Source organism: Cinclus cinclus, chromosome 4 (assembly GCF_963662255.1).
Source record: "Cinclus cinclus chromosome 4, bCinCin1.1, whole genome shotgun sequence".
Taxonomy (NCBI): Eukaryota; Metazoa; Chordata; class Aves; order Passeriformes; family Cinclidae; genus Cinclus; species Cinclus cinclus.
Genome location: NC_085049.1, coordinates 49,460,558 through 49,482,970, shown reverse-complemented (window position 1 = coordinate 49,482,970; position 22,413 = coordinate 49,460,558). Strand labels below are relative to the sequence as shown.

Below are 22,413 nucleotides of genomic sequence, written 5' to 3'. Positions count from 1 at the left end.
TCCCTTTCCACACTACTTGATGTTTCTGCAACTCAGTTAACCTCAAATCTCCAGCTCAGTGTAAGGGTGACTTTCAGTCTGTCTTTGGGTATCTTTGAATTTACTGTCATCCTCAGCTCATTTCCTCATGAAAATTTGGGCTCTCACATTATTCAACTTCTAAAATATATCAGACTTCCAGCATTTCTAATTCTTCATCACCTCTTCAACTACTGACTGAAAGAACAATAAGCTGTTGTGCAAGAGCTTTAACAGAAAATGTAAACCATTTTTACTTTAGGAAGACCATTTCTTTGCATAATGGAGTCCATAATTTCATGGTTTTCCACAGGAAAGGGTTTCAATACCATGCACAAGCTGCTCTACTTTACAAGCACCATAAATACCCAGGATTCTTGAATAAGGTTCCGGTCTCCACGGGAATTCAGGATTCCACCCCAAAAGCTCAGGTCATTCAGTCAAACAAAGGGTAGTGGTAGAAATAAGGTTGGAAAGGAGATCCAGAAAGAAGAATGGCAACTTAAGGGAATTTTTAAAAACTACATTACAGTAAAATGTCTCACAACAAGTTTTTAATAACTTCTCCATTTAATAGCAGGAGATATATGTTTAACATTTTCTTGCATTAAAAAGAGACCTTTTGAAACCAAGTTTTAGGATAATACAGCTGTCCCCTTCCTACTTAAAAGTCATACTTGCTTTTTGGAACCATGAGGTTCAAAGGGAAAATTAAGTACAAATTAACAACGAGGGCACTACTAAATGCACTAAGTGTTATACACTTACTTTTCAACTTAATTGAAAAAAGAGTGTTTATTCTCTTATGTAATAAAAATAATTCATGTTTTACTCTATTATTTGATAGAAACTTAGTGTTTTGCTTCTCTGTACTCCTGTTATATTTCAGAAAATAATCAAGTAATACTCAATTTGAAAATGTATGACTGTGAGAGCAAGGCTTTAGCTCTGAAAATTTCTTCTAATTTTCAAATGAACTTTCAAGTCAATACTGGTAGTTTAATTTCATGCAAGTATCATGGTGATGTTAGTCTATTACTAATTTATTACTTTCACAGATTCATGCACTTTTTGTGCTAAAAATAATGGTTTATTCCCAGAAAACTAATGGTCCTGAAAGCTAAATTCTCAGTTGAGGAAGAGTTTTAGGGGACTACAGAATACCAGGCAAGAACTAGTGAAATCTTAAATAGCCAAGCCTGAAATCTATACCTTCCCCTTACTCATCTGTAAAAATCATAGGGTGCTGGAAGGGAAATGGTTACAGTCTCATTTATACTCTGATCTGTGCACAACTGATTCACTGTCAGGAGACCACTGGCTGCACACACAGTGAAATAAAATGGAAAGTTGAGAAAAAAAGGGAGCACTCCACCTGAGATGAGCAGCAATTACAGCAATTTGCACAGCATTTTTGACACCTCAATCTGAAAGTGCACACAGGAAACATCAGGGGAGGGAATGGAAACAAATGGAGGGAGTGTGATTGATCCTGACACAAACTATAATAGAAGTTTTTAGATTTTATACTTGGATTTGACCCCTGCCAAGCTCAGCAGACTATTTCTGGGCACCAAATCCAAATACATGAGCTAAGAAAACAAAAAAAGGACAAAGAAAATGAAGGGAAATAGGGCAGAAACCAGTCCATACACCTGCCCTCCCAGCCCCAGACTGGACATTGACATTGTAACCTGAGCAATAAGCAGGAGCACAATGGTTTACATCAAAATCTTTGTCATGTTTGCTTTTACATTGAAATAAACTATACTGTGCAAGTGGTGGAAGCCATCTCCTATCCAGACAGTCCCAAATACCAGCCAATGGGAATGGTAGTAAGCTGGATATCTGATGGCCTTTTAGCTGTTACTGCGCATCTGCAACAATTTTCAGAACAATGGTTTCAAAATTAGAAGTGTGATACCACTGGAATTCAAAAAGAAAAAAAATATTTGCAGAGTTGAACCGTGGAAAATATGCATTTGGCTTGTGCTCCAGGTTGTTCCATCAAAGCTTACCCAGGGGGGCAAATGCAGCCACTTGCACAGGGTGGTGAGGGGACACAGGAGAAGTTCATGGCAAGGTTTGCACAAGAGATCCCACAATTCACACCTGCTGCTGGTAACCCAGGCACAGGAAATCTGCAGTCATAGTAGATTTTTCCTTCAGGGCATATGTGAACTTCAAATACAAAATGAAGGGTAAGTAAGATCAACTGTTCTTTTACATTAAAGGTTTTCTATTGGTTTTTGTTTACAATCCACTTACATGGATAAAAAGGGAGGTTACATCACAGTTCATATAAGAATGTAACAAGAATAACAGTCTATAACATAATCTATATTACATATAAAATTATTATTACATCCCAATGTAAAAAACCAATAATTTTAAGCATTGGGATGTATGCATCCTGGATCTCACACACAGTCCATTCTTAATGATGGAGCCATTATACCTTAGGCAGAAAAAACCCTTAGAAATGGAATACATTTCAAGGTACTTCTAAATGCATTTAAAATGCATTAAAAATTTACTTTATAGAAATCAAGATCTTAAAGCTTCCTAAACATGGAGAGGGAGCCTTATTATAGGTATTCCCATGAGAACATATTGACCTAGATTTCACATGCAATTATTTATTTCTTTTAATTTCCCAAGTGACTGAGCAGTACAATTTGTGCTACAGAAAGAGAAGGAAAAAACCCGAAGAAAATTTGTGCTCCTAATCTCCTATTTTTGGAGGATAAATATGGTGTGATATAAAGTATCTTGTAATTTAAATTCATATGAGGAGAAAACCAAATTACTATTCATTATCAAATTCTCATTGTGCAACTTATTTTTTATATGGGAAAAGACTGTAAAATACCTATGTTTTCTGTAGTGGCTTCAATACATTTCACTGTTCCATTCAAACATTGACTAGAAAAGAAAGGAAACCCATGTTTATTCAGGGGAAAATGTTTTGTAGCCACCATGTTAAAAAACATTAGACAATTCAACCTAATTTAAACAACAGAAATTAAGAGGAGAAAGAGGATTAAAATCCAAAAGCATTCATTCTGCTCAATATTTTGTTGGTATTTTCTAATTCCTGATCTGTAGAGAGGACCTAAATTCATGGTTAACATACTATTTAATTTCCCAACTTCCACTGAAATAAAAAAGAGCAGAGTATGTCAACCCCTGTGAGAATGGAGAGCCAGGTTATTTAGGATGCATGTGGTATAACACAAAACCATATCCACTATGGCGTGCAGAATTTTCCAGGTATTTTGTTAAAATAAAAAGGCACATAATCCAATTTATACTAGGCTCCCTTTTACTAAGTGTGCAAAAAAAGAGAATCTTGATACAATAAACTTTTCAATCTACATGAGAAAAATTCTCAAAACACTTAAAGTAGTGTCCAAACTGTGATACACAAAGATAAAACTTTTTCACTCAAACATACCAGGAGCCTGTTGGCGTAGAAAGGATTTCTCCAGGCTGGAGGGCTTTGCCTTTGTAATGACAATGACAGCCAGATCTGTTAAAAAATATTCATGCATTTAGGTAGAAAAGCAAGATGAAATGGAATTTAAGGCACTCTATTTATCAAGCTATTAGGATACGCAGGACTTGTCATAACATTAACTTAATTCATTGACTCAATCCTTATATGTACAATACTCTTTGAAAGACAAAAACTTAAAGATGGCACTCAGACTGTATTGAATTCAGTGGCTAAATTCTTATCATCTTCAACAAAGCCAGGATTTTCCTCAATCTCTATTTTTTGTTTGCTGTTTCTGTGCATTATCCTAATAGAAACGACCTTTTCTTCTCAGTTATGGGAGTAGAATGAAGACCTGCAGTTCCCTTTCAAAGTATTATTAAAATCTTTGATAGAGTAATTATCATAGCAAAATCCATTAAGTCTGTGATAAGAGCCAGATGGGCTAGAAGTAGCAGCAGCAGAATTACCTAGAAACCATGAAAAAAATATGTGAATAAGAAGTTAGTTCACAGTCTTGAGTAGTTTAAAACAGTCTTTATCCCTACAGTATGAACTTCACTGATCTTTTCAAAATATATGTTGCAATGAACAGAAATAAACTCTGTAACTACCCATGGTGGTAAGCTGTAAAATTTTGGGTATGCAATATACAAAATCTATTTCTTCTTATTGACAATTTCCTCCCATTTAATTGAAGAGGCCTGCATTGAGACAGAAAAAAAGACACTTCTAGCCACTCTTCCTTCGTTTATGGATTGTTGCTTTATAGATTCCTTCTCACTTCTTTTTAAGTGCTAAAAACAAGGTATTCACATGAACATGCTATCCCACGAATTTAAAAAGTTTCACTACCCTTTTCTAAAGCAGTTTGACACATCTGTAAAATGAAGCAGATGTATGTACACACAGTTAGAGATAAGACCTCCCTATTCATTAGTAAGGAAGAATATTAAATTTTCATATATTGTTTGTTATCTTCTCTAGGCAGTCTACATCTTGAGGGAAACAGTAGAAAAGCTTCTTTAAATCTTACTGGAAAGAGGAAAATGTACCCATACATATATTTTTTTATTACTTACATTGATACACAAAAGTTGACTGACTCTTCAAAATATTTCCCATCAGGACAATTACATCCTTCTGCACAGTCATCAGCACAGATATTTGCCATAGAAAGTGAAGCACAGGAATGTTTACAAAAAGAAGAGCACTGATGATAAAGCATACCACTGTGACACATCACAGCTGGAGGAAAGAGAAGGAGAAAGAAGGGAGAACAGCATACTCTTAAAATGTGGAAAATAGAAAACAAAGCAGTGTATCATGGAGGCTCAAAAAATCAAAGCAGCCTCCTTTTGCACTGGGTTTAGTTGAAAGGCATGAGAAAAACATGTTTTATCAAATTCTTAAGTTAGAAATATTTAGATTAAGGTGGGCTTGTGTTAAAATAAGTCTTTGACTGTAATCATCTGTTTCGTAAACAGTAGCTTCTTTCTATTCTGTCTATATGTTAAATTGGGCATCTATCTAGTAATTCAGGCTTCCAAGAGAGGAGGAATGGTCCAGCTAAGGCTGAGGCATTGCTATGTGGCTTTGAAACAGAAATACAGGAGTTGGACTTCAATAATCCTTGTGGTTCCCTTCAAATTCACAATACTCTAAGATTCTGTGAAATTCTTTGTTTTAAATCCCTGGCTACTTTATCCAAATAAAGTACCAGCTATGGGCTTCCATATGACTTAGGGCTTCCTAAGTCATTCCATTTCTCTCTGTGGAGAGAGAATTCCATTTCTTTCTGTGACCAGTAGAAAGGACAGACACTCCCTGCGAGGTAGCTCAGCGACCCCAGCTCAGATGCCTAATGCAAAGGCTGTTATCATTCTCCTCAGTACATCATTACACCATGGCGCAATTCTAGGTTCCAGGAAAAACACGTCAACCCCTGTATTTTGTGGAGTGAATGAAATTTGTGAAGTCTTACACATTTCAAAAAGATATTCCATTATGGTAATGTTACTCACCACAATAAGAAACATGAGATCTGAAGTCAATTATGACACCGTGCTTGCCACAGACATAAGCATAGTGTGCCAAAGCATTGCACAAGCAGCTGCTTCCACATTTGCACGCATCGAAGCGGCAGAGCTGGTAGTACAACCCTGGACTGATGTAGGCATGGCAGGGAGCAAAAACGTCTTGGTTGATGATATCACAGTGAGATGCATACCCAGCTAAGAGAAGGTGACATTGTTTTACCCAGATCCATTTTAATATAACAGTTAGTCAAATGAATAGCATGGAATATTAAAACCAAACATAGGCAGCTGTGCAAAAACACTTGGCTACAATGTCTTTCTGTAACATTCTATGGTTTAAAATTGATACTACAAGCAACTCTCTCAACAGCAAATTCCTCTTAAGATAAAAATAACTGTACTAAAACAGTTATGCCTTCCTCTTATAGCACAGGAAATTTAAATTTCAAAATAATACATTTTAAAATAATAGTTAAAAGAGTTCCCCAAAGCTTGGAATATAGTTTTCCTACTTGACATTCCTTTAGCTTTAACATTGACAATGGCCATGTACTTCCTGGCATGTGGCCTCAGGAAGTATCACAAAACAGAGCTTGAGGGCATGCAAATCCCAAGCTGCTATACAACTTCCAGCAGGAACAAACCCTCCTCTGGCCCTCCGGCCACTGAAGCAGACTACCACTACTTGTGGTGGAATAGCTAAGGAACAATAATCCACATCCACTATGTGACATGGATTGTATTTAAGCCACTTTTGCTGCTAAAAGAATGCACCCGCCTTCAACCTCCGTGTTCATTTCCACATACACACATTGACAGAAGAATTTTACATTTTATGGATTCTCTCAATAAATTAGATTCAAGGACTGAACTTGACTCAGTTGAAATTTAACCTGACAAAATAAGTAACCAAAAAAAAAATCTTTTATTTCATTTTTAGTTTAACCAGGTCAATATCATCTCAGACCTGGAAAAGATACCTGTGCTTGTAACATGGTGTGTATCACTTCACTGACCACTGCTTTTTCACAGTGATTATTTGAGGATCATAGGAAAATTTGGGATGGAAAGGACCCTGAGGAATTCATGCAGTCCACCCTCCTGCTCTAAGAAGCTCACATTTATGTCATATTCCACCTTCACTGAGCTAGCATGGAACTGAGGGTGAGGCATGAAGACTCTGAGATGATCTGGCTGTCTTTAGAAGACAGACAACAATGAAGACATTAAAACTCCTAGAATGCCCCACATTGTTAGAGATTTATTGTTATTCTAGCTTGCTTCAACAGGCTTTAAATATGGATAAATCCCACATTCTAAGTGAGTTCTGATATCTGAAATACTAAAAATATTAGACTACATTCTGTCAGAATTGGCAAATACAGTCTACCCATTGTCTTCATTAATTGAAAAGAACAGCAATGCAAGAAGGAGACAGGGAAAGTTCAACATAAACCATAGGCATGCTAACCAGCCAAAACTAAATCTTTGCTCAGGAATTTGAACAAATTCAAGGCTCCCAGATTGTCTACATCAGTTTTTGCCAGTGAACATAGATAGAGGATAAAGAAATTTTTAATGCAATAAGCATGGAGAAGCCAGAGACAGGACTTCTGATCTCAATGCTGTCTCCTGTATTTTCTTTAACAATCTACAAACATGCATCAACTCTTTCCTCTCAACTGGCATAATTTACAGGACCACAGATAGCTAAAAATCTGCATGTATAGTAGACAGCAGAATTTAGTACTCAGAGCCAGTACACCCAGCACTAAACGACCAACTAGCTTTTATTTATCAAGTACTTACTTCATTTTACATATTAAATGTATGGGAGAATGAAGAAGAAGAAGAAGGAGAATGGAGAAGGGAGAAGGAGAAAGAAGAAGGGAGAAGGGAGAAGGGAGAAGGGAGAAGGGAGAAGGGAGAAGGGAGAAGGGAGAAGGCAGAAGGGAGAAGGGAGAAGGAGAAGGAGAAGGGAGAAGGAGAAGGAGAAGGAGAAGGAGAAGGAGAAGGAGAAGGAGAAGGAGAAGGAGAAGGAGAAGGAGAAGGAGAAGGAGAAGGAGACGAAAGGTGCATATCAAAACCTACAGCTGAAATGTATGTGCAACTTTTTCACAGAGAAAAGAAAAACTGTCCAATAGTAGTAAGATACAGCTAAGTCCAGACTCCCATGTGAGAACATACCATTTTGCTGATTCACATTGCAGGGATCAACCACAGGAATATTGATGGGCATGGAGCAAGCTGAGGAAACCTTCCATGCATTGGCATGAAGTTGTGGGGTCCCTTCTATCATCCCTGCTGGAGATCTGAAAAGAAAAAAATATCAATACTGCAAGCATCCTGCTGACCTTAGGGTCTACATGGGTGAAGATGCAAGGTCATTAAAAGGCTAAGATGTATATTCACTTTGAACAGTCAACGTGCCAGAAGAATTTTAATCTCTGCGATATAAAAGAAGAAAGAGCATATGAAACTTTTTCCTCAATATTTAATTCATGTGAAAATGTTCCTACACTCCAAGTCGGCTGTGCAGACAAGTTTTGTGACATTATAGGTTGAGGAATTTTGGAGGAAATAAGGTTAAAAATAAGGAAAGTGTGCCCTTCTAATTAAAACATTCCTGTGGTTAAGAATTACATTTTTTTACATCAAAACTTGATGTGGAGAGGAAAATCAAGTAGTAGTGTCAACCATGTGAGGATGATACAAGTAGTATCACTCACTCTTTTTCTCAGTACTCATATATTTGCACTGAAAATAAGGGAGCAAAAAGAAAGGGGAAAGTGCATTCAAATAATTTCATCATCTAGTAACTTCTACAAATAATATGGTAGCTTTCTATAAATACTTATCTAAACAACTTAGAATGCCTAAGTTTTTGACTTTCATATTTCTAAAAGCGACTACCATTTAAATTAAGACATATTGGTTAGTTCAATTAAGTTTGAGCATGTTAATGAAATTAAATAATCAGATTATTATGTTCAACAAAACTTTTCACTTGTTATTAAACATTTTATAAATGTAAAATATGCAACTTACAGAAAATCATCTCTTAAATTTCCATTGTATGTTCCACATAGTCCTAATGTTCTTCTCTTCCATCTGACATCAACTTGAACATAAATCCTCTCTCCATCTTTAGCAAATAGTATCTTCAAACCAAAACTAGTTTTCAGTTGAACAAAGAAAGAAGATATATTCTGAATTTCAATAGCCCCTGAACATAGCAAAAGAAGAATAAAAACAAAGTCACTGAAATCCAACTTCCAGGTTGTACTGGTTAATGAATTAAACAAGAAAAAAATGTGAAAACTCAGAAATAAAACAAAAACTATGCATGACTTCACCATCAGCCAAATATCCTCACCTATTCTCCATCTGAGCTTATTTCCAGTAACAACACAAATCAGGAATTCCAGCTACTGTCAATAGTAAAAAAATCTCACTCCTTTCTGCACCTGTGAGTTATCTAGAAACCATCCTCGCATCTCTCTTTATTTTTTTTTTTATTTTTATTTTAGAAGAAAGCAATGCCACTGCAAGCCACTGGCAATGATGCCAGACAAGAAACTTGTTGTTTCTTAGTTTCCAATGATATTATAAGACTAAGCAACAGCTGTCTGTAAAGTGTATTGAATCTTTATATAGAAGGTTCTCTCTTACCACTATTGACATGACATCAGTACAGCTCCTTCCTTGGACTGTACGTGAACTGAGTCCCTATCAAATTCCCAGCTTTCCTTCCCAGCAAATCCATTATGTGAGGAAATGGAAATTTCACAGTCACAGAATTCATTTGCTACACATTGTTGTGCTACTTGGAACTGAAGGACTAAAGTAGATCTACCTTCATAAGGAGTCTCTACACAAGCACACATACACAGACTCAGGTGCATAAACCAAGAGAGGAAGATAAAATCCTTAAAGATGTCCTTAAGGGATCAGACTTACTAGATACACACAATTATGAAGAATGTGACACCAAAATATTTTTCATAGATTATATTTGATGCAGACTGTGAAAAGAGACAAGTGAATAGGGACTAACTCAAAAGAAATAAAATTAATCAAATTATGAAGCAGACCTGTCAACACAGAGTATAACTGAGCTAGGAAACTCATCACCATAAGAAGTTGCAAAATCCAAAAGTAGTACTGTGACTGGACAAATTCAATGAAGAAAAGACATAACTGCAATCATGAGCACAGAACTCCCTAAACTCGGTTTTGCTGAAGGCTGGGTAAGAACTTTACTCTTACTTTACTCTTTTAGAAAGAGACTAAAATTCCAGTAACTGGTTACTGTAAATTTCAAATTTAAATTTTAAATTTAGCAATATAATTTCTACCTTCTGTGCTTAATTTCATAACATACTTTTAAGGCTGGTTTATTTTATTATCCTTTCCAAATACGTGAAGTAACCTGTCTGAAATCACAACATAAGTCAGCAGTGAAATCAATATAGATCCCATGGGGCACATGGATTCTATTCCATTCTATTTAGTCTAAAAAGCTTCAAACAAGCTAGACCTTAGCATCAGTGTCTCTTCACCTCCTTTCTTTCTCTTACCTCTCTCCCCCTAAACACAAACAAAATGAGTGGAATTTCTAGGTACTCTGTAAGATAAGAAATGCAAAGAAATAAGGGCATAATGAAGAACTGTTTCACAGATTATAAAAGTAAATTTCTATAATTATTTCTAATGTTCTAACAAGTGATTGCATGCTTTTTATAAGTTATGTTTAAATAAATTTCTTTTTCATAGACTAATATTATTTAAAAGTGTTGGAGGATATAAGAGACAGCATATCAACTCTGATAATATTCTTCTCCATGCACCTCTTACCATTGAGATTAAAAACTTGGTTAGGGACAGTTTGGACTTGACCATATCTTGTGAGAGTTACTTGTTTCCTCACATCATCTTCAAGAACTAGTGTTACAGACTCAATGCAGGCATGGTCAAAGTTCTAAGTGGAAACAAGTTTTACCATCAGAAACAAGAAATTACATTAAAATTACCATGAAAAACAGACTCAAAGAAAGAGGGGGGTGTGGGGGGAAGCATATAGAAAAGAAATATCAAACCTGTCATCAGGTAAATCAATTGTAAACTATTGCTCAAAGCATTAAACTAAGCACTCAAAATAGTGTTTACAATATAATAAAATACTGCTTATGCATAGTCTCCATATCCTAACAGAATGCATTTTAGCTATTATGGCAGTCTTATACTAAGTGCACAGAGGTCCCCAGGTACTGATACTGGCTTCAAACTTCCACATTTGAATGGCCACTCTGGGTACTGCTCGCTGTTGGGTTAACCATTGGTAGAGCAAGAGTCTGACCCTATCTAAATCAAGCTGCTGCAACCAGAGCACAAATGCAGCAATGCAGGAAAAAGAAACTTTGGCACACATGAAATGTAGTGAGGATATCTGATTACAGACAAAAATGACATAAATTCTCCAGTATTATATTACAATAATTTATAAATATTTGACTATTGAAAAATTGTGACCTATAAACTATGTCACACACATCATTTTAGTGTGCAATTCAGGCAGACTTTATGAACCCAATTACAGGACAAAAGCCAACACAGAACTAGCTCAAACCAAGCATCTTATGCTCCCCAGGGACCCCTCTGTTTTCATCCAGAAACTTTTCAAGGTTCCTAGAGTTGTACAAAGGGTTATTACCAGTGGCAACCTTGTTTCTCAGTGGCTACTTAACCAACCAATTCATGCATGAGGCTACCTGAAATGCAGAAACAGCTGTCTCAATGCCTATACAGAAGGAGGTGCTTACAAGAAAGGCTGAGAGGCCCCAGCTCATAATCAAGCTTTTGAAGGGAGGATATGAGACAGTCCCAGAGTAGTGCATTGCTCCCTTATGAGGTGTTCAAACATCCCAGTCCTCAGCACATGGTCAGCTGTGAGTCAGTCTCAAAGCTCCTTTCTCCTGAGAACTTAGCATCTTTAAATCCACTCTCACAGGTAAGTACTCTCTATAAGCACCTTTATTCCTAAAGCCTGTTGTTGAATGTCTACCAAAATATTTTCAAACAAGTATGTGTGATGCCTAGAGTTATAAATGATTTTCTAAAAGGCATTGTTCCAGCAAATTAAATATGTTATAACACAACAAATAAAAATCTAAAGCTACAAAAAAAACCCCAAAACAAAACAAAATAAAAACAACAAAAAAACTCCCCCAAAACTCCCCATTGCCTAAATAGTGATGTATTAAACCTACAGTGCTGCCAACAACAGCTTTTCCAAAGCCTAACATCTGTTGGTAGCATAACTAAAGGTATTTATACAACTTTTATGTGCATAAATGAATAACTCTTTAGACTTGATCCCTCTAAACTTGCAATAACTTTCACAAACGGCAATACAACATGTAGCAACACAAACAATTACCAAAAAAAACCCCTGTAAGATGGTTTCAGTTTATGTTTTCTATTTCACATAACCAAGTAGTTATAAAAAATCAGAAATCAGAAGATTTCCTGAAATATGGATAGACCTGACCGTTTCAACATTTAAAAAAAATGTGGCTTACCTGTTCACAAGGTGCTTTTTGTAAAGTGATTGTGAATTTGCTTTTTCCAGTGCCTTTTACCAAAATGTACTGGCAAATCCCAAGAAAGGTAAAATGACGTCCATCAAATGTTGTGAAATGAGAGCTGCCTATGATGGAGCACTCAGCTTGAGAGAAAAAGTATAAAGAATGTTCACTTGCCTAAGAATGCATCATTACTCTGCAAATTATTTAAGAGAGGAAAAAAAAGAAACTTTCTTCTGATTTCTAGGTATATAACCCAGGGTAACTTTAATTTATCTAACAATAATGGCATTTAGAAACAAATAATGGTAGAAACATCTATTTCCAACAAACATCATCTCATAAAAAACATATCCATGTTCAGTATATTTTGGTTCTAACTAGGTGAGATGCCTATGACTAAAATATAAAAGAATTTTCTCTTTATTACAATTCAGAAGTATCCTAGAATTTTTTTAACCTTTTTTGCATTACTCACTATGAAAGAGGACAAGCCTCTTTCTCCATCTTTCGAGGTATTATGGAATTTCTTGTTACCACAGGTATGAAGGGGATGCAGGTGTCATCAGGGCACATATTTTTTGGGTTTCTTCCAGTTCAAATCACGAATGCGCTGCTGAATCAAGACTCCAGCTCATCCCCACTTACTGCACTTTTATTGGGGTAACATCAGAGCACATGAACTAGATTCATTTTGGCTGAAGGAGGTGCTCTGTGGGAGCACATCTAACCTGCTCCCACTACTAACAGCAATTCAGTCCCTAGGACCAGACCAAAGTAGTCATAATGAACCCCCCATATGCACACACAACACCCACAAGACATAGAGAGCGGTTCTCGATGGCAATTGTTTTACAGTACAGATCCACGCTGTCAAGCCTTGCTTAGCAACTGTTAAACCTTATTATCTCATTCAAAGAGGGCTCCTTAATTTGTTAAAAAATATCTCTTTCACAAGATTCATTATGTAATCTTGTCTGAGGTACAGAACTATCAAAGGAATTTCACCACCTGCCTGTTGACTGTTCCTCTGTGTAACTCATTACAGAGACATGCTATCTTTAAAGATAAAGATCATTATTCAAACATGAACTGCTATTGCAAGAGAGAAAATCCAGCCCACAGCATCTGAATGATGGTTTTCTTATTACTTACAATAAAGTTGCACCTATAAGTGAGGAGATCCTTATACCTGGCCTAGGTACTCCACAGGCAGTAAAAATATGCCATCTGTGGCAAATAACACTGAGCATAAGCAAGAGGTAGAGGAAGCAAGTGGGAAAAGGCAGTATGATCAGGCAAATAAGAGCTTCATTCCAGCTGTCCCACAGCTACTGTCAATATCCACCTGCTTAATCTTTCTTTCTAAATTGGTGGCCAAAAGCCTTGGATCATACATGGTTCTGTTGTCTTCAGAAAAGTTTATCATTTTTGTTATGAAGTGAGGGAAGAGTAATGAAATATAATTACCTGGACAATCATGATCAGTGCAGTTCCAAATGCCACCAACACAAACACTAAAAAGAAAAATCACAAAACAGAGAAATAGTGTCCTGATCTTTAGCAAAAGAAGTAGCTTTGACTTAATTAATATGCCTTGAATTCACACAGAATAGCCTATATATTTTAATGATACATAGGCCTCAGACTGTAAGACATAGACACTAACTATTATTTAAAATTTAATTGTGATTATGATGTTAAACTAACTATGGAGAGTAGTCCTAGAGAGATTAAACATGCAGGCTTTCTCATACCAGTTGCTACATTCTTGTTCAATTTTTGAGCCTACGGGGAAAGCAGTTCCATGATAAATACAAGGACAATTTGACAAAGAGATACAAGTTCCATTTTCCATAATGAGACCTATTGGGAAAGAAATAAATGAGATATAAAACAAATTAATGAATCCCAGATCAGTGCTGTTCCTCCATCTGACTCAAATATTCCAAACTGCCAGAAGGTGATGTCATCAGTCTTAAACAAGGACCAGCAAAAACAGTTGCCCAGTGAGTGCAGAGAGCTCAGAGCTCAGCTCCCTAACCAGACACTGTCACTCTGAATTGTCACTTTATCGAAAGTGTCTGCCTTAAGCATGTAAAGACTCAAAAATCAAAATATTCTGAAATCTCATTATGTTACTCTGTCTAGAACTAGGACGGTTCATAGTACAGTCAATAATTTGTGTCCAGTACAGGTCTCAGAAACTTTGGTTTCTTGTACAGAGCATGACACATTCTGTTTAAGCAAAATTTCTATAGATTTGTGAACAATTAGAATGAAGTGGACTAAATCTGTGCAATATCTTATTGTAGGAAGCACTAGTAACAGCTCCAGGTTTTAACTGATACTGCATGCTGAGACAACTTTGTATTCTAGATAAATGTTTATCACACAATAAAGGGCAGAATCACTATGATAATAACAACAGCTAGGGCAGAATTTACAATATGCATCATTTTCAGGCTTTAACTTTAACCACAGTCTATTTAGACATCATTATGATGTTGGATATTAGCTTTACACATATTTTTGAAATAACATTGACAATATTTACCATCTGGACAGTAACAGCCATCTAAACAGTGAAGATTACTACCAAGACAATCTTTTTCAAATGTGCAAGTTGGTGGACAACAACTGATACAGTCACGGTGAACAAAGGTGTCTTCACATTTCTCAGCTAAAAAAAAAAACAAAACCATGGTATATTGAATATAAGTGCAATTTCTCTTTCCATGCTAGAAAACCCATTTCTGTCAGATAAACATTGTGTAGCTCTCCTAGTATAGATAGATAATCAGATCAAGTAAAATGGATGTTTTGGAGGAGTTTTAACTGATGAACTATGGTGAAGCTCTTGTCAAAAATTTAAGTTTTTCTTTAGGAAATCCTTATATTATCTCTCCAAAATAAGTTATAACTTCTGTGGCAGGGAAATGTGTGTCATATAAGTAGTTCTAAGCCTTGTGCATGAGAATGAGCTGCAATTGATGGGTGGTTGTGATAATAAGGATGACTTGGATTAATTGTGTTTACAGGGCCAGTAGAGGCTGAAAGATCTCCTGGGACAAAGAGCAACAACAGATCTCCATAGATGTTTGCTCTTTGTCCTAGAATATGATCAGCACACATGATGTTTTAAGAAATCCACAGAAACATGAATTTTGTATGGATCTAAATCATAGCACAGTGGAATTAAAATATTCCTCTAGCAAGTCATTGACTTCATTGCTTGTCAGCAAGAATGAAACTGGCAGATCAGCTTGAGTATCAGGTTTGAGTTCTACAACGAAAAATGTTGTCAAGATGTAATATTTGAACTGATACATGGGTTATCTCAAAGGTCACATAGTATGCTTTATTATAGAGTCTTACTACAGGCAGGAAAGTCATCCCTCCAGTCCCGCACTGGGGACCCAGCGTGAGAGCATGCTCTAGCGTACTCTGTCACTGCCCTGCAGTATGTTTCATCATCGTCCACTCTGAAATGATAAAACAAGACAATAATCAAGGAATACAAATCCCATATAAAAATTTCTGCCCTGTGACACAGCACAGGATATTTCACACATAGCTGACGCCACTCAATCATGAAGGCACAAAGGGAAAATACAAAAAGGAATGACTTATACTGAATAAACTGTTGTGGTTTTATCATTCGATCTCACAAAAAGTTATTTCATTTTAATATTACAACAGTGAATAAAACCACTAATCTATTATTTTTAAAAAGAGCTGCTTGAAATGAAAGAGAAACAGGTCCTTTTATTGAAGGCAACGGACAACTCAACAGTCTCAAGATTCCCATCTCAGGCCTCTCCCTTCTACATGATGTAGAAACTCTAACCTACACTGATAAAAGACACTCTGGTTCAAATGAGAACTTCAAGTCTTCACTTGCCTTGAACTTAGGTGAGAAGAACCTTATTAATGGACATCTGACCTGCTGAAGTTCTGAGAGACAGAAGTATTATTCACTGAATACCGTGGACAGGCTCAGGGATTTATAGCACAGCCTTGGGCAAAGACAAGGTTTCTGCCTTAGCGTATACAGAAGCAGCTAAAAAAATACAGTGTATTTTTACCAGAATCCACTAAAAAAGACATTCATTAATGTTTAGGCAAGTTCAAATTTTATTCATATATAAATCACATACAGTGAAATATCACCAAACTTTTGTTACTATGAAAGTTGAACAACTCACAACATTCACTGTGGAATATTTGATGCCAAAATAAACTAATCATAACATGACATTTCTATTATAAGCATGTTTATGACAGATCAACTGAGTTTGCCTCTCAGCACATAGGATCATGCTTCTGAAATTAATCGTCTTAAGAATATGTTATATTATTTTTGTATTCTGCTTTCAACACATCTATTATCAAATCAAACACCACTATACTCTTTGTTACAGTGATCAGAGTCTCTCCAACTCTCCCTATCTAATCCAATTAAATGGGTCTTAATAGAAAGAATACTTGGCCTATACTATGGCCACACAAAAATCCTTCATAAACTGACACTAAGCCACAAGAAGAGAGGTCTCTTTTATAAACAAAATAAGCCTAAATTAATGAATTTCTGAGATACAGAAGTTTCCAGGTTTTTAGCAATCACAAAATTCACATCAACACACATCAGATTGTTCACAAAAAATGCAACCCTCCTTAACATCACAGCACTGATTCAATATCCTACTTGAAAAAAATGGTTTTCATTATTCTTCAAAAGTGACAGTAAATTCCTGAGTTACACAGAGACCATACAGAAGCAACTCATCTCTTTTCTGAGCAACACCACTGTTTGCCTGCAAACACAAATTCTTCCATCTTGACTCTGTAGTAAATCAGAAAAATAAATATTCAACAAAAATTGAACTAACAAGCTGTAATGGATTATACTGAGTGATCCTTATGCTTAGTCGTGATCCTTTCTGTGTGTTTTTGATTAAACTGATGATGGTCTGAGAATTATATACTCTGGAAAAAACCCTCCTATTTCTGATAATTGCTTCTTAATTTGAAAACCTTACTAAAAAGAAAGTGTTACATTGCTCAATTATCTCTTCAGTTACTGGAGTACAAGTTTAACTTGAATGACTAGAACTATTCAGGAGTCTAGAGAGCTAAGAGAAGAATACCAGGTTGCCTACAATGCCAAGCAGTTGAGGGGGGTCTGATTCACACCAAAGCAAATGAGTTGAATTCCTTTTGGCAGCTCTGAATTTATGCAAATGGCACCGCTTTGTAAAAATTTTACTAATTTGAATTACAGTGCTTACTCGTAAGAAACCAGCTGTGTCTGACAAATGGCCCAGCTCCTCCAGTATTGCTGAGATTTCTTTCTAGCATCATCTCCATGTAGTTCTGTTTCAGGGCCTCCAGACACAAGTTTAATGGGTTTTTTTGTGATTAGCAACTCATATTTTGTAATGAGTGATTCTCCGTTAATTTATCTTCCACTTATTTGTCTAGTGTTTCCTTGAATCTATGTAAGCCCTTACCAAAAGAAATATCCCTCATCAGGCTGGTTCTGTGCCCCTTGTCCCCACTCAAATCACCCCCTGAGAAACTCTGTCTCTTTCATTTTGAACTTGGTTCTTCCCAACTTCCCTCAATGTTTTTTCGTTCTGGTCCCACAAAAAAGACTGAGCATTCATTTCATGTGTCAAGTTCTAATAGTCAAGAATTCCAGTACTTACCTGCAAAGATCATTCATACAGCTTGAAATATAAGAATATGGATCTATACTTTCATGACAGCTGAGAAAAGGAAACTGAAGGAATATTTGGCACTTGAAGAATATGTCCTGTGCATTAAAGAGAATCAGTAAATGGAAGTTAGCCAATACTTTCTGAACAGGCATCATTCTCTTTAGCTTTGTTTCCCTAGTCTAAGGTCCTTTGTATCCCCATTAAAATTTGAGCATGGTGCTGTCTTAATTTACTATTATATCTCTCTCATTATTCTTCCTAAAATTTGTCCTCTGTGCCTAGGCCTGCTTGACCACATGCTGATCCTAAACCACCTGGGATGAAAAAGTGTGAAATGACAAAGTATTTTGTGTCAATGCAGTAGTCGACCTGCAACTATTTCTGCAGTATTTCACAATCACTAAAATAATGAGGTGTAAGATGCCAGCTGGAAACTGAACTCAAGTTTAATGCAGTAATGAAGAGCTCTGCCAACAGACTGGTGCCACTTGGCACATCTAAGCTGAGCCTTTGTACTTTTAAGCTAAACCTATGAAGAACTTCAGGCACTCCCTAGCAACAGCCCTGATCTGAATCTTTCCCAAAGCATCAATGTATTTAAGGCCTTTTCAACACTGTGTGTACTGTTAGATTCTTGTACCATCAGTAGGCAGTGAAGATTAAGAAAAAAACATACATACATATGCATGTATCTATGCTTATACATAAAATATAATTAATTTACCTCAGTGGATTCTGCATTGGCTGAGCAAGGACTGGAAAAATCTGAGGCAGTAGGGATACAAGCTATATCACCTGGGGCTTGCAGAGCCCAGCTATTTGCAAATTCAGCAATGTCTTCTGTATATTCACCTACTGCATAAAAACATTGGGAGGGCAACAATAGAAGAAATTGTCAACACGAACACATAACACAGCTTTGAAAATTTTAGTCATTTTTCAATGTGTGCATGACCTCAACTACAGATGATTTCAGAGTACGAATCATAAAGAAGATCCTTTAATTTAAGTTGTATTTTATACTACATTTAAATAAAAATATTGAAAAAATACATGAGAAGGTGTTGGCTTGGGTTATTTTAAGCGCAATCACTGATCATCTTATAACAAATATACAAATAATGACAAATGTAAGGCATTGAATACTGAAGAAAAAAATACATTTCTTTGAAGCAATTTAAGTCTTTCATCATGTTTCTCAAAGGTCAGTTAGTGCTATTATCTCCCTCCTTTTTCCTTATTGCAGAAAAGCCCTACAATACACACTCACAAGATGCACTCACAGCTCTCGTCACAGCATGAGCATGGGAGAATTAATGAACGAGATGCCTGACTGGAAGTCATGGCAACAGGCTTAGATACACGAACATACAGGAATGTTGGCAGTAAGAAACAGACACAAGATTCCCATATACTTGCAGAAAGAACTAAATATTGCATTTTCTCTACATTCTTAATTAGGTTTAAAAGGGTATATTGCCTCCACTTAAAAAAAGTGATGGTAATTGTCCATGCTGTGGTTATCTATATCTACACATGGCTAGGAGATGTGATATTGAAATGAAATCAGCTAGAGAGTTGTTGTGTTTGTTTTTTTTTTTCACAGAGCTGTACTATAGAAAACTTAATCTAATTTCTAGCACAAGAGGTACAAAGTTGAATACTGCAACGTGGAAAGCCACAAAGCACACTAATGAGATTTATATACTTGGATGTCCAAAAAAATGATTGTAAGAGCCTAAGCATCAGTCTGTTTTACTTAAGAGTGATGGAGACTTAAAACATTTCTTCCTCTCTGACAGAATAGTTCTTTATGCAGAAAACTCTTATGAAACATAAAAGGCTGGGGCTTGATCTAGAGGTGAACCTGTTGATACAATTCTGCTTCACAAAAACATTAAAAATACTTTATGTACATTTTGACATGGCTTCAAAAAGCCTTCTAAGTTTTTAAAAATACCACAAAATAAAATCATGGTCCTTGAAACAGTTCTGTACACAGATACAGTCTTGCATATTAAAGCAATACAAAGATGGCATTAAAGGTAAAGATAAGGAAACAGAAAATGAGTTTGTTTTTAAACTACTTTGAAATGGAATATTATATGCCTCTCAGTAGCTTATTTATTTAAGCATTACAAATAATGAGCATTTGGACTCTGGAAGACTCAACATAGATGTAAGAGCTACCTTTAAGTGCTTTAAGAGGTACTCAGGGAAGTAGCTTAGCTGGGAGAGAGAAATCATTAGATCAAAAGATTGATAAGATTTAGAAATTCTTAGACAAATGTTGCAGCTTGGAAAGGATCTGAATTAGCAATCCATTCTTGTGAAGACCTCAGAATTTCATGCTTTGTATTTGCAGAGTCAAGGCACCATGTTATACAACTGGTTTAAGATTAAAGTGATTAATTTGGCTCTCAGCTGCACTGCAATGCTGCTATCATTTCTGATAAAGAAAAATGCTAGATTAAATGATCATGGTGAAAAAATTTAGCTCCAAAAATGAAGAGAGGTAGGAGCTGGAAATCTTTCATAACAGATAATACATCTAAAGATACTGAAATAACTGAATTTTAGAAATCACATGAATTCATTATTTCCTCCAAATATTATTTTTTCACTATTATTACACATCAGCAGACTAAATTGGTTATTAAACATACTGTACTCTGGTATGCAGAAGTTACTGCACAAAACTTACTGGTCTCATGGCAAAAAAGCTATGAAAAATTTATACTCAAGCAGATTTTTAAAGACTCTGCAAAGATAGGTACAGTGAGTACTCATTCCCTAAGAAAGATTAAAAGTTCCATGACCAACTGTAAAAAGCAGGGAAAAAAGTTACTGTGGGATACCTTTTGTGACTTAAGAACATGCAGAGCCATGGAACTAGATTCTCTCAGCAGTTAATGGTAACAGTAAGATAGTATTATTTTGTTTGTATAAGGGGGAGAGAAAAATCATCTTATTTTCAAACTTGTTCACGTCCTTTTTTTTTTCACGTTAGTTGTAAGTAGAACAAATGTCTCCATGGAGTATTCCCTACCTAGGCTACAGAATACAAGTTTAAAAACTCATCTCTGCCTCAGACACAGCACAAAGAAACTCCTCATGCTAGAGGGTAGTCAGAGACCTGGAGTCCACCATACCAACAAGGAGATACAAGGAACTCCCAGGAAACAGCTTGAAAATTTACCTATTTCAACTAGGATTTTTATGATGTTGCTATAAAAGAATGACTCAAGATGGTGCTCTTCCCTCCATCTTTAAACACAGAGAAAAACATAAACATTTGTATATGTATTTATTGTCCAAAGGTATTTTCATCAGCTTGGATAAACATACCCCTACTGCCCTGCGGAACAAGAGGCTGAAATGCACAAATAAATACTTTCTTGAACTTTTCCTGTTGCATCTTTAATGATGAGAAGTAAAAATAGAGCAGATATACTGTTTTTTTGAAATGACTGAAACAGGACTGACTTTTTACAGCATTATATTTATACAGCATTGTATTTAAAGTGAACATGGAAACTGTTCACACAAAGTAAGGGTAAGCTATTTACTTACTATTCTGAAGTATCAAGTCATCATATTTATTCCCATTAAAATTTCCACAAAGGCCACAAGGTTTCCCCTTATGATCTTCTGTCAGCTTAATATAAATACCAGAGTTTCCATCCCAAGCAAGAGAAAAGCCAAAGGTCGTCTTCACCAGAATATAGTCAGCCAGTCTCTCAATGAAAGCATTTCCAACTGTCTGAGGCAATATTAATCTGAAAAAAATAAAGTCTACATCAAATATCTCAGATGAGATCAGGTTCATGCTAGAGAAATACCACATAAAACATCACCTCCTAAATCAACACTTTTTCCTGGGTGTACACAGTCATTCCATTCAATTCTTCATCATGTTTCTACTATCTTATGTTTACTTCTATATATCAACCATCAAAAATGAGTGTTTTCTGTTGTGTGCACCTATCAGTTGTACCAATTACAGGCTTGAAAGAATAATGCATCTTTACTTTCAAAGCTTGACACATCGCATTGAGGAATACTTGAGTTCATGAGCAGGCTGCATTGGGTAAGGAGCTGTGTGGTGCTATGATCACCAGGGCACTGGGTCATCATTGGGTTCAACATCTTCAAACGGAGGAACTTGCAGTACAGAAAACACCACTGACAAAAAAGTTGTAACTCTTCCTCCTTTGGTGAAAGACCACTGGACAAAAATAAGCATATATCTAATCCTAGTCTTCCAAAGATGCTTCTGTTGGATTGAACGGTATCGCTGTAGCTACCATTATCAGATACTAAAGGCATTATAAAGGGGATGGCAAAAGCACCTCAACAACGTCCTTAAAATTTTGACCAGTAAAATATATCAGTAAAATATATTTATGATAACTTTGGGTGCATCTTTTTACTTACAAAAAGAAAGGTAAATTTGGAGGTTTGATATTTTGTGGAGTTTTTGCCCCAAAGGGTCTTAAGATCTTTGTTTTAACCAACTCAGACTCATCTAGAAGGAGATCATGTCTTGT

At 36.1% G+C, this 22,413-nt stretch overlaps 1 protein-coding gene across 1 annotated transcript in view; it reads right to left on the bottom strand.

The window, feature by feature from the left end:
• The window catches only part of OTOGL (otogelin like), an 88,672-nt gene that overhangs the window by 56,232 nt on the left and 10,027 nt on the right, over window positions 1-22,413 (bottom strand). Inside the window, exons 8-23 of the mRNA XM_062492510.1 lie at window positions 21,437-21,642; window positions 18,588-18,715; window positions 17,852-17,958; window positions 15,519-15,625; window positions 14,698-14,823; window positions 13,898-14,006; window positions 13,611-13,657; window positions 12,138-12,283; window positions 10,414-10,537; window positions 8,605-8,782; window positions 7,744-7,868; window positions 5,542-5,751; window positions 4,600-4,765; window positions 3,476-3,550; window positions 2,891-2,943; window positions 2,037-2,199 (exon numbers count right to left, since the gene is read on the bottom strand). Of these exons, the coding sequence (XP_062348494.1) occupies window positions 2,037-2,199; window positions 2,891-2,943; window positions 3,476-3,550; window positions 4,600-4,765; window positions 5,542-5,751; window positions 7,744-7,868; window positions 8,605-8,782; window positions 10,414-10,537; window positions 12,138-12,283; window positions 13,611-13,657; window positions 13,898-14,006; window positions 14,698-14,823; window positions 15,519-15,625; window positions 17,852-17,958; window positions 18,588-18,715; window positions 21,437-21,642 (2,070 nt within the window). The remainder of the gene's footprint in view (window positions 1-2,036; window positions 2,200-2,890; window positions 2,944-3,475; window positions 3,551-4,599; window positions 4,766-5,541; window positions 5,752-7,743; window positions 7,869-8,604; window positions 8,783-10,413; window positions 10,538-12,137; window positions 12,284-13,610; window positions 13,658-13,897; window positions 14,007-14,697; window positions 14,824-15,518; window positions 15,626-17,851; window positions 17,959-18,587; window positions 18,716-21,436; window positions 21,643-22,413) is intronic.